The sequence below is a fragment of the Vidua macroura genome, chromosome 2, assembly GCF_024509145.1.
Source record: "Vidua macroura isolate BioBank_ID:100142 chromosome 2, ASM2450914v1, whole genome shotgun sequence".
NCBI classification, from domain to species: domain Eukaryota; kingdom Metazoa; phylum Chordata; class Aves; order Passeriformes; family Viduidae; genus Vidua; species Vidua macroura.
This window is the reverse complement of record NC_071572.1, coordinates 70486735-70498981: the sequence shown is the minus strand read 5'-3', so window position 1 is coordinate 70498981 and position 12247 is coordinate 70486735. Positions and strand designations below refer to the sequence as shown.

Below are 12247 nucleotides of genomic sequence, written 5' to 3'. Positions count from 1 at the left end.
TCACCCCCTTGAAAACCAAACCTTAACCACTGACACACACAGTCTGCATGGTCAATCCATGACTCAAGTCTCACAACAAAAGTGCTGAAGACTAATTTCCTTATGGAATTTTTCAGAGTCCCGAGTTTCCAAGACAGTCACCACACCACTGAACCAGGGGAGTGGCTGATCCATGAGGATTGTCAGTTCTGAAGGCACAGTCATACAGGAAACTTCTGTGTTGCAGGGACCCATTTCTTCCTCAAGCTCTTCAGCCTTATATCTGCCTCCTCCTCTCCCCCAGCACTCTGGCAAAGAACTATTTGGCTGCTGAGTTTCTGTAGCACACTGCATCTTGGTGCTTTAGCATCTCTGTTACAGGATTGTAAAGCCTCTCATTGAACTGCCCCACATGTCCCAGACGCAGACCTTTATTACTTACCCTTCCCAAAGACACAATCTTGAATAAGAGAAAAAATTCACTTCCACTTCTTTTTAATTAGTATTTTGGTGAATATACAAAAACAAAGAACCAAGGCAGATGGCAAGCATCAGGACCTGAACCGGTACATCTTTGAAAGAGACTTCACCTTAAAACACCCTACAGAGGAGCACATTTCTGACAATACATTTAACTACTGAAGCATTCACTAGGAAAGACACCAGCTCAGTCTGGGCCAAAGTAAACAGCCTTTATTGAACTGAGTGACAACTGCATGCTCTGATGCGAGGACTGGGTTTGGTTCAGTTAGCTCCTTGCTTGCATTTTTTCACAAGAATTACTCACTGCTATTATTTGCCTTTTGTCCTACCTGATCCAGGGATGTGGAAGGGGAATGACACAGGGGGTGTGACCATTTACACACAGGTAGCTAAAGCAAGAAGCACAATAAACCAGGAGCATGAGACGTTTTGCAAAGGCGATTACAGCACAGAACCCCTTGTATTCTGCACAAATCCTAGCCCATAGATGTACGAAATCTTGTGCGAAATACATAACAGCATTTTTGAAGGCGTTGCTTGTTAGCAAGTGGAGCTTTTCCTGGACTGGCACTTCTGAAGGTAGGAGCACATGCAGTAGTTTCATCAGTGACAGGAGGTAGGCTTGCATATAGGCAGCATATTGCTGAGGAGTGAGCTAGCCTTTTATTGGGCTTGACTAGCAACAGACTTTTTACCTGTGACATGTTTTTATTGCTGCCACACTTAAATGCTCAGAGAATTTGCCTTATTCTAAGGCAACGGTGACAGAGACCAGCAAGAGAAGTTGATCAGTGGAATATATTAGATATATATATATATTCTGAGTCTTTTCCCTTGCAGCATCTGTCCTTGCTGGTCACAGGAGGTTACACTTCTGCTCACATAACGCTTGCTGAAGCATTATAATTTAAATTCAAACTAATTTTAGAGAGACATTTTTCTAGACCAAGTATATATGGACATTTTCTTTTCTGATGTCATCAGAGAACAAAGCAGACCACATTTTTTTCTCATCTTATGCTCCAGGATTTCTTGCACAGTGAAAGAAGGATTGTGCTTCAGCCAGGAGGCATTAAGGCTGCAGAACAAGGGGCAAAGCAGGGACAAGAAGATTCTTTCCTGCAGTCATCAGTTCATTGCATCAAGTTTTTGGAGGGGCAAAAGTATATATGGCAGAGGTAGTGGGAAAACTTCACATCCTCCATGGCCTGAGGAGAATGGAGTGGGAGACAAACAAATGCAGTTTCACATGGCTCTTCAGGACAGCACTGAGGACACCAGGCCTTCAGTATTCAATTCCACTCCAGTAGAACATGGTGCCAAGGAGGACACAGAACTGAAATGACAACACTATTAAGTTTCTCTGCCCCCCATTTCCTGCTCTCCACCCCTCCCCCAGCTTCATTTAGTCCTACTGGTAGGAGATAGTAAAAGAAATTCTTGAAAAGTAAAGCCTGTTCAGGCAGAGATCTTAAAGTTTTTTTTCTGCACAGAAACTACACAGTAAAGAAAGATGATATGTGCAGCTATAACTATTTGACTGTATCACTCTGCTCACTGTGTGAAGCTGCTGAACTCTGAGTACTGAATACACTCATACAAAATCTTCGAACTACAAGCTCAATTATCTATCATGATGATCCAATACCCTCCACAAAGAAGCATCTGCAAGCTGTGTTTGCTGTGTTGTATTGCTGAGATGGCAGCAGGTCACAGCAGGCTGGAAAGCCACCTAGTTCCCCCCTCTGGAAGAATGGAGGGGAACTTGTAAATGTAGCCCTTAGTGGAGCAGGCTACAGGCAGATTTGTGATGAATGAATGACGATAATCTATGGAAATTTTAAATGCGTCAGTCCTGTCATCTACCTCCACCCAACTGGGTGTGGAATAGCAAGAGAAGAGGAAATAAAGGCAAATATTAAGTACTTACAGTCCAGCAGAGGATGGCAAAGCCAAACCAGGCAACACCCCAGGCATGTGCGTTCACTGGCCCAGAAATAGCATCGTAACAACCCTGAAAGACAGCCGGCAATGACTCAACACCAGCAATGAGCCTGCACTGCAAGGTGACAAATGTATCCACCCCCGAGAGAGAATGAGGTGGCATGGTGGCATGCTCCTCTCCTACTGAAATTTGGGTAGCTCAGAGGGTCTCAAAAAACCAAGCCAGAGCTACACTGCTTATTGACAACTTGCTTATTGATAACCTACCTGTTTCTGGCTCCAAATACAAAGTAGACCCATCTCAAACACTTCAAAGACAACTTTCTGTGCCATCCACTTGCCAAGTACACTTAGATAACCAAACACAGTTGACACAGAATTGACCTCCAGAATCAAGAAGCATTAAGAAAATTTGGAAGCTTGAATGCCTTCTAGAAATGCAAGCTAGTGCAGAAGCTAATGCTCATGATCCAGCAACCTAGTGAGTAGGACATGATGATCTACTGAAAAGTTCTTCCTTGAGGAGTAGAACTGCTGATTTGCCTACTCATATTGTATACTCTGATCTTTGGGCTAAGTTTGATTTAGCTAATGTCCATCTACATGTTAGAGATGTCATTTCATACCAGTGGCTTGGGAGATTTCTCTCTCCATCACGAAAGACTTTATCCTAAAAAAAATTCCTGTTCTGTGTTCAGCAACATGGCCAGAACTCTACAAGCATTTCTGGTCCTCCAGAAAGCTTTGGAACACCTGTAGCTTACAGTGAAGGAGAAAGGCTATTCATGGTTTCTTTCCCTTCAAGCAAGGCATTTTGACTGATGTATGCTAACTGGAAAAAGCAGAGATGATCTTACATTGCTGTTATAGTAGCCAGACACTCCAAGTTTGCAGCCATCAAGGTTGACAGGAAGCCCTTTTGCATCCAGTACGCAGCACGTCCGTGGCCAGGGGTAGTCAGCGTCGCTGTGCGTGGAGCGGAAGGCAGATGTGTAGTCCTGCCAGTCGGAGGGGCCCTTCACCCCACAGCAGTGGTTCTGCAGGGACAGAGAAGGGAAGGGTCTTTGTGGGCCCAAGTCACAGCCCTGCACATGTCAGGACGCCGATTAGGCATTCATCACAGATTTATGGGAGAGATTTTTGAAGTGCCTGCCTTTGACAGTTTGCTGTATGATAAACGAGCTAAAGGGGGAATGTGTCAGAACTTTCTTTAAGGTTCAAGGCAGATGCCATCCTCTTTATTATCCAGCAGCCCCAAGGAGGACTTGAAATTCCAGGCTTGGAGAGCATTTAGTAATTAGTGACTTTTCAGTGTTATTACCTGACGCATGAGTTCATCCCATGTCTTTGTGACCTCATTTTCACTGTTATTGGCTGGATCTGACTTCTGATATCTGTCCAGCATTTGCTTCAGGAAGAATTCTGGAGTGAGCTACAGAGAAAAAAAAAAACAAAAAAAAAACCAACAGAGAAGAATGCAGAAACTATGTAAATAAGTGGTCATGTAAAGCAAATAGGGTTATTTGGGGAGGATTTGTTTTCTTGTTTCAGAGTCCTGCTGGAGAACAGGAATGTCCTCTGGTTTTACACATGAGAATAAAGAGCAGGATTTGAGGAGCAGGGGCAACAAAGATGAAGATCTCAAGCAGGCACTACTGGATGTATACCACAAGAGCTGTGCAGAAGCTATGGATTGCAATTGGTATGTTGGAACTAAAGCACCACAAATAATTTCCCTCCCCACAGCATCTCCAATAATCCATGTAATCTTCCCCTCACCAGTAACACTGCCTGGGGCAATGCTGAAGATTTGTCTTCTCTGTGTATGATAGATTAATCACTTGGTAGCTGAAAGGCAAAACACTGTATTGATGATTCAACTAACCCATGCTATTATTTCCTTAACTACAAGGTGTTAAACATTTTAAAATGTTAAAAATAACAAAACTATGTTTGAAAGAACAAAGTTATTTCTTTGATTAGAATAATGATGTTGGAGTTTTTCCTTGTGGGGTTGTCTTCTGCTCAGCAGTAGTCCTGTGAGTTTACACTGTATTATCATATTTACTATGCTGAACAGGGCGACTGTGTGCCCTAGAACTTGTGTTTCCCAGCAAAGTTAGAAATATACATGAGAAAAGAAACACTCACTGAGTCTTGCTGAGTTGCTGCTGTGATGCAAGAAGCCATTTCAAATGCAAAAGTGATGAGCATCAGAATGATGTACTGTGGGAGAAAGAGAGCAGAATTAGTTTTTGGTGAAACAGTTCAGCATTTTTTTCAAGATTAAGCTGGAAACCCTGCTTGATGCAAAGGTGGCCAGGCTATTGTATTCCCTCTCACCCAGCCTGAATGTTCTCATACCCCTTCGCAGTGCTTGTTCCAATTTGCAATCTGCTTTCTTGAAGGTGAATGACTGGAATTGTTCTCCATCTCGCAGACAAGATTTCATCAGAACCTCATGGCATTAAGACTACCCTGCCTCCACAGAAAATACTTTGTCCTTTTCTTTGTTGTGTGTCATTGGCAGCCTATGTTTGTGTCATGTGTCCTCCTTTCACTTCTACTTACCAGCTATTAGCTGTTCAGCAGGAAGCTGCTCACTCCTAGCAGGAGAGATTATACTTTGGGGAAAGGGAAGGTGCAGTTTAGGGCATCATTCAGATCCCCTTGATTTTTCATCATCATATTTCCTGAACACTCCTACATTGTGAGGAAAGATCCTTCATGGAAACATTACAAGGGTCACCTATCATAGTGTCTTTCACTCTTTCTTTTCCCTTTCCAGCATAATCCCTTTGACATTTTCCATATTTTCTTTGGAGTTCTCATGTATCTATTCCTCCTCCCGCATTTTATAATGTTCTTCTCTGATTTAAAGCATTTTTTTTTACTACTTACCCCAGCTTCTGTCCCTTGTACCCTCTCATAAAACCAGAGCCTTGGGATTCAGCCAAGACACCAAAACTCTGAGTTAAGGTAATTCTGTTTCCTCAGCTGTTTGCTGGCATATTCCCTGGCCCAAGAGTTCAGCTCTCTGAATGCCTCTTGTCTATAAGAGACACCCTGCAACCCCACAAGAGAGCTCATTTCAGAGTTTTCATCTTTACCCTTCGTTAACTCAATCACCAGTTAAGTTTTGCCACTGCCACACTAAATGGCTAAGTAAGACATTGTACAGAGATTTGTCCACATCTTAACATTGTCTTCGACTTATCCAAACCTCTGTCCCCATCCCTGTAATTTCTGCCTTCCTGCTGATGTCTTATGTTCTTCATTGCACCCGTATTTGATATCCTGACACTTACTAATGCCTTGTACAGAAGTTATTTATTAAGTTATTTAATTAAGAAGTTATTTATCAGCTCCTAAATGGAATAGTGTATGACAGCTGAAAAGCAGTAAGGGGTGGGGAGAAACAAGGATCTAAACCACACCCCAGCTATATATGATTGCACAAGTGCTCCTGCATTGCTTCAGGGTAAGGTCAGGGTCAAACCAGTCAAACCTTCACTGTGGCTACCTCCATTTATTCCCTCAGCCTGGTTTGGGAGTTTCTTGTGCATAAGTCTTCACAGGAGTTACTTTCTGGGACACCACAGCCATGACCAAGAGAAAGCTTTGGCTCCTTATCAGTATAAAAGCTGTCTTTGCTCATTGGTTGATTTCCAAGGTGACCAGGGACACTAAGGCAGCTTTTGTTCAGTTTGGCACCAGTAGGAAGGCAAATTTTGCTACACTTACCACCAGCAGCAAGGTCCTGCTGGCCTTAATGACTCCAATGATACCAAGGATAGACAGGGCAAAGAGCGCAAGGCCAACAAAAATGCCAATCCAGGCAGCAGCGTAGATGTCACCGTTTTCTGTGGCTTTCAGCAGAGGGTAAAGACCATGGGAGCTAGCCACAACGTAGATACACTCTGCTGTCAGGGCAATGCCACACATCTGGGAAGCACAAGAAACCCATTAGTTCAAGGTTCCCCAAAGAAACAGCAAAGACAGAAACAGGTGTAGACTGCTTTCCTTTAATTCAACTTCCTGCCAAATGGGAGCTACCCAACTCCCTCTGCCCAGTTCTACAGTCTTTTGTATTGGGACTTCACAGAAGAATTGCAGACAAATCTCACCCAGCCTTGATCTGAGAGGTCAGGCCTAGGACTTGAGGATGTTAAGAAAGAATGAACAGAACCATTCCATGACTACATGGAGGGAGGTGCCTGGAAAAATGTTGGTCTGCTCCTTCTGTCAGTTCTAAGGCTTTTCCCCTAGCACCCATCTTGGTATTGTGGATCTGCCCCTGCTGTCCCTTTCCTACCCAATTAATCACCTAGGACAGCTCTCCTTATCCTCTTCTCTCATGCTTTACTGGGCCATGTAAATGTGGACTTCACAAGTGAAGAGGGAAAACTGCTGTTTTAAGACGTGCCATACTGGAAGGAAGCCTCCACCCATACTTGTTCCACTTCACTTACCCCAATGACCACATTCCCAAAGACTAACAGACCCTGCAAGATGTGTACGCAATCATCACTTTTTGCCATCTTTAATTCTTCATGCAACCTAGGAAACAACAAATATAGTCTTCAATTAAATCACCAGTACAATATGCTTCACTCAGAAACACAAATTATCCATGAGGAGAAGGATAGACAGAACCTGCCAGCCTGTCTGTACACCTCCCATCCCTTGCTTTATAGTAGTTTCAGAGGAGACCTCCCCAGTGTTAATCTGCTGACTCAAATTCTCCCTGATACTTAAGCTACAGAAGACTGGGACCACTTTGGGAACAGCTGGTGTCTTCAGCTCCCTTTTGATGAGGATTTTCATCCTCACAACAGCAATCACAACAACCTCAGCTCATGGTGTGTCATTTCTACCTGGTCAGAAATACCAGCTACATCTGGATGGAGAGGGGACAAGTTCAGCACCCTCACCTCACCTTACCCCTATTCCAAAAGAGCCAGTGTTACTCCAGGGCATGCTATCCTTGGCCATTTTGACCAGCACCACCATGAGACTGAACTGGCAACCACGGTGCTCTGGCTGTATCCCACACACACCTACAGCACAGGGCTTTGCTACGAGTAGCCCCATCTCCCACCCCTGCTGGAAATGGGAGCTGAGTCCCCCAGGTTAGATGTGAGGGAGGAAGAGAAGGAGGGAAGGGGCAGCTCAGGTTGCAGCTGGCTCATGGGAGCCAGGCCAAGTAGCATTCCTACCAAATTCCTGAGAGTGCTATATCCTGCAGTCTAGAGTAAGATGCCCTGCATTAAATTAATCCCCTTCTAGAGAGAGCAGCATAAAGGCATCAGTCGGAGGTGTGGGACCTCTTGGAGAAGGAAGCTCGGACACCTAGTTTTTGTTTCTAAGGGATGGAGCACGTGTGCATGGAGAGGATAAGGGTTAAAAAATCCAACCCTGAGACAACTGTATTTACCAGGTGGTTAAGAAAACATAAACCAGGAAGAAAAGGTTGCAGCAAGCCCAGCTTGAGCAGACAACAGGAAAAACTGCTTGAATGTCCTTCTTCTGCCTGAATACCTGCGCTTGTGCGTCTCTTTTGCTGGGGCCACTGACTTCACGATTCTTCAAAGAAGATGTTGGGAAATATGAGCAGACGAAGCTGTCAATGAAGGGGAGCTTTCTGAGGAACAGAGCATTGTGAGACCTCTCTAACAATGCCACCTCCTGCCTCCTCAGCAGCTGCCCTTTTTGGGGTATGCAGGACTTCCAGCAGTGTCAGATGAGAACCAAGCACTTCCTACCACTCTTTCTGCACTGGTTTGAGGGTTAGGCATGCAGACAGCTCCAGTGCTCTCACCATTATATCGGCAGTGCCTAAGTATTTCTGTGTAATAGCATGTGTAGGAATTTTTAAATAATATGTGGCCATTACTTTTAAGTTGAGAAGACTTTTTAGTCCCAGACAGGTGTTTGGAGGCCAGACCCAGTATACATGAAACTGTATGGCTCTGTATTTGAAAATGGCAGGCTCATGAGGTCAACCTGGATCTCTGTCCCTGCCAAACTTCCTGACAAGCCATAGTTTCCAGGGTCTGTCTTGCAGGTCAAATCTGAGTCTGAGCAATGTTCAGCCATGTGTTCTATAACACAACACTGCAGAGTCTGCCAACCCTAAGAATCCTGGTCTCCCACTTTTCTGAGAGCTGGACAGACCACTGCCTAGCCTATGGACCTGTGTGCTGCAAAGTCCAGACAGGTTAAAAAACCCTTTAGTTATTGCCATCTAAGGGACATCACAAGCCAGGCAGCAGTCCAAAAGCAAAGAACTCTTTCCTGCTTGAACACAGGCTCTTTAACTCTGACTGCTACATGGAAAAGTGGGTCTGCTCCAGTTGCAGTGTATAAAGCAAGGTTGAGTGTGTTACCCTGTTCCGTGTAACAACAGCACTCACAACTTGTACATGGGCTGTCCATCCAGCACAAGCTCTTGCCTCTTCACAAGCTGGTTTTCTTCTCCTCCTTGGCAGGCAGAAGCTGGCTCACTCCTGTCACCCCTTGGGCAGATATTATTGCAGTCACATTATCTGGAGAAAGCAAGTACCTTCTCTTGGGGTATGCCCACCTCCAGTGGGCTACTATGATTGTGAGGAAAGCTGGACACAGTCACCACCACAGGTATCATGTGGAAAATGACAAGTTTCCAGACAACCTAAGGTTCTCCAGTACCTTAACTAAATTCAATGGGATTGCAGTGCAGAGGGAAGCAGAGAGACCAGGAAGAGGAAAAGGGAGGGGAAAAAGGATTTACTCTAGACCTAAAAACCCCATTGTTGCCATATTTCTATGAATTATCCCTCTGCCTCCAAGCGATTGGTGCCAACAGAGTTCATTTCCTGGTGTCCACTTTATTAACCTGTGCCACATGGGTCAACCCCTTGTCTGACCTCTTCTCGCTTGCAGGTGGTCCAGTATCACCATCAGCAATGAGAGACCAGGCAGGTGTTCCAAGGCCATGACAACAGCTGGGCAGCTGGAGAGCCAATCCTCCAACATGTCCCACAGGAGAAGCTGTGGGAGACTGGGAGCTTTTCCTCATGCCTCAGAGGTGTGCTGTGTTTATCAAGAGCAGGTTGCACAGCACTAGGCACAGGCGCACGACTACAGAGGCATGAGGCAAACTTGGCTGGCATGCCCGAGGTAGGCTGTGCACAGAGGCAACTCACAGGCACCCCCAGGTGTGACAGTGGTGGGCAGCCCTCCTCCCAACCCCCAGAGACACAGCTGCCAGCAGCCTCTGGCTGTGGACACAAATGCATTTGGAGGTAGGGAAGCTTTCTTCTTGGGCTTGTTAAAATTAGTTTTATGACCCAAATGCAGTTTCCTGGGGCTTCAGGGAAACCCCTGAGGAAACTGGACTTCAGCTGCAACCATTATCCAAAATTTCCACATAAGAAAGCAGACAGGTCCTGGAATTTAAACCTTGACCTGGTGTTCCTCAGCACATCCTAGAAACCTTGCAATTTAGTTGTGATCTATCTACGTTTGAGGTATTCAATTATCACTGCCACATGGCAGTGCATTGCTCCATGCTCTAAACAGCTTTGGAAAGGTGTCTGTTGCTCTCATTGTACCAAAAACCCCCGCGTCCCTCCTGAGGCACATACTTCTTACTCTCCCTGACACTCTGGTCACAACCAGTGCCACTGGTTGTAACTTCTCCCCTCTCCTCTCCCCTCACACCCCCAAAACACTCTTTACACTCATGGGGGCCCAGCTGAGCCTGCCAGAGCCTAGAAGAGGTGGTAGCCTTGCCTCCCCCTGGTACCCCACAAGCTGCAGACAATCTATTATTTCCATGCCCTTGAAGCTTTCTTGACCTCCCCTTGCTTCCTTTACTCTCAGTACTTCTGAGATCCTTAGCACAACTGTGGGAGTTGAAAAGGAAGCTCCTTTTGCAGAGGTTGGTTTCTGCCCCTGTATTTTAGGTGATAACCTCACGCAGGCTTTGAAAGGACACTCTTCTGGCAACATTTCCTGGATTCAAATAGGATTTGGGGTGTGTTGTGCACCCCTCACACACATTGCACTGGTCAATCTTTTGAAGCCTCCACACTCCGTTTCTATAGGCTGAGACAGGATTTCAGTGGCTTACAAATGAACTCCCCCTTCTTAGCCTAGCTCTACTCCATCTCTAGCCAAAAAAGCCAATGGGTAAGAATTCATTTGGCATTGCCCAACACAGAACTAGGTGGCATTTTGATTGCCTTGCGTTTTGTGCTAGTTGTCAAGCACTGTGACAAAGGGACGTCCCAAAACATCCTTGTGAGCATCACTGGCTTTACACCCTGCTCCTGGAGGTTTCTCAGCATGGTGGTGGAAGCTTGCAGCGGCTTCACATCACCCCTTGCTACCTCCCTTTCCCTCAGTGTCCCTGCTCAGGGCGTTGCATTCTCACGCCCCTGTGCAAGGAGGCAGAGACAAAGGATGTGTTTGTTTTATGACTCACGGGCTCTGCCCATCTTGGCTGAAGGGCTCTGCACAACTCGAGCGCAGCTGAGCAAACCCGGCTGCTCAGCAGCAGAATCCTGGTCCCTGCCTGCACAGCACTGCGGGGCAGAAGCCTGGGCACCACCCCTCCTGTCCAAACCCAGCTGGAAAGCATGTCTCTACAGGCAGGAGCAAGATGCCCGGGCTAGCCCTGGGGTGCTGATGGAGGGAAGTCATCCAGGTGGAACCGCTGCCGGAGGTGCTGTGCCAAGGCCAGTGCCAGTGCCATGGGAAGCTCTGTGAGCCACAGACCTGCCCACACCCAGACCTCCTGTGGACCCTGATGCATCAGCAATAAACTTACTTTTGGGGTTTTTTTTTAATTGGTTATGATAGAAAATTTACCCCCTAAGGGGCTTAAAAATGAGGTATTTTCCAAGTGCTTGGGACACCTTGAGAATTACATAGTTTTTAAGAGGAAGTAATTTAATATGTTAATGATGAATCGCTTGAACTCCACTGTAAGAAGCCGAATGTTTTACAAATGTCAGTTCATCGTTTGTTTACTTATTTTAAAGCAAACATCTCCAGTGGACACAAACTCACGCACTCCTCCTGCCCTCCTGGACTTTCTCCAGTGCTCCACTTCTGACAGAAAACTGCTTGTGTGTTAGGAGTCAACCACACTCAGAAATGGAAGAGGCAGACAGTTATTTTGTGCTACCAAAGGAGAAAAATAAAGCAAAAACATCAGCATCAAGTAGGGGTCACAGACTAATTAAGTTTCCTTTCAAAGAGTTTGCTATGAAATGAAGCCTGTGTGAACAGTGGTGTGGCTGGCAAATCATCATCAAGCATAATTACCTTGTAAGTAGAGCTGGGAGGTAGGTTTTTTCCTCCCTCCTTTATTAATTCAGCACAGCCAAAACAAGCAGGTTTTTTAAAATTTCCTGTTTTCACAAGTGAGGGGGAACTACAAGATTCATCTTCCTCTACAACAATTTTTCTTTCTTTTTTTTTTTTTTTTACACTCAGATTTACAACAGATTTATTTTTTCCATTCCCTTCTCCCCAGTCTTTAGGAGAAAAAATACGAAACAAATTAAAATAGCCATAGAGAAGACACAGCCTGAGGTAAGAAAAATGAAATACTTAATAATTTCATGCAGTTAACCGTATCCAGGTACCAGACTCCCACATGCCAAACACAGTCCAGGGACTAAAATAAAAAAACATTAAACTTAAGAGCTGTCTTTTCTCCTAATAGACACTTCTGGCTCACATGCTTCTTTAAAAGGAAGACCATGACCAAAGCAAGGCACTCACCACTCTCTTCTTCTGATGCTTCCCAGCAGAAATCCCAACCCACCTGCAGAGCTGAAAAGGCCCC

The 12247-nt window shown here is 45.3% G+C and overlaps 1 protein-coding gene across 5 annotated transcripts; it reads right to left on the bottom strand.

The window, feature by feature from the left end:
- Positions 1–457: 457 nt before the first annotated feature.
- UPK1B (uroplakin 1B) lies at positions 458–12247 on the bottom strand. Of its 5 annotated transcripts, XM_053970263.1 has the most exons (9): positions 8823–8954; positions 7948–8029; positions 6879–6966; positions 6151–6351; positions 4558–4632; positions 3728–3838; positions 3264–3443; positions 2393–2476; positions 458–1798 (listed from the first exon to the last, which is right to left on the bottom strand). In XM_053970263.1, exons 3-9 carry the CDS (start codon positions 6945–6947, stop codon positions 1748–1750), a joined length of 771 nt encoding a protein of 256 aa, XP_053826238.1. In that variant the 5' UTR covers positions 6948–6966; positions 7948–8029; positions 8823–8954; the 3' UTR covers positions 458–1747. The 5 variants fall into 5 exon arrangements, with proteins under 5 accessions (XP_053826238.1, XP_053826235.1, XP_053826237.1 ...); XM_053970260.1 differs by lacking the exons at positions 7948–8029; positions 8823–8954 and adding an exon at positions 12184–12247; XM_053970262.1 differs by lacking the exons at positions 7948–8029; positions 8823–8954 and adding an exon at positions 12010–12076.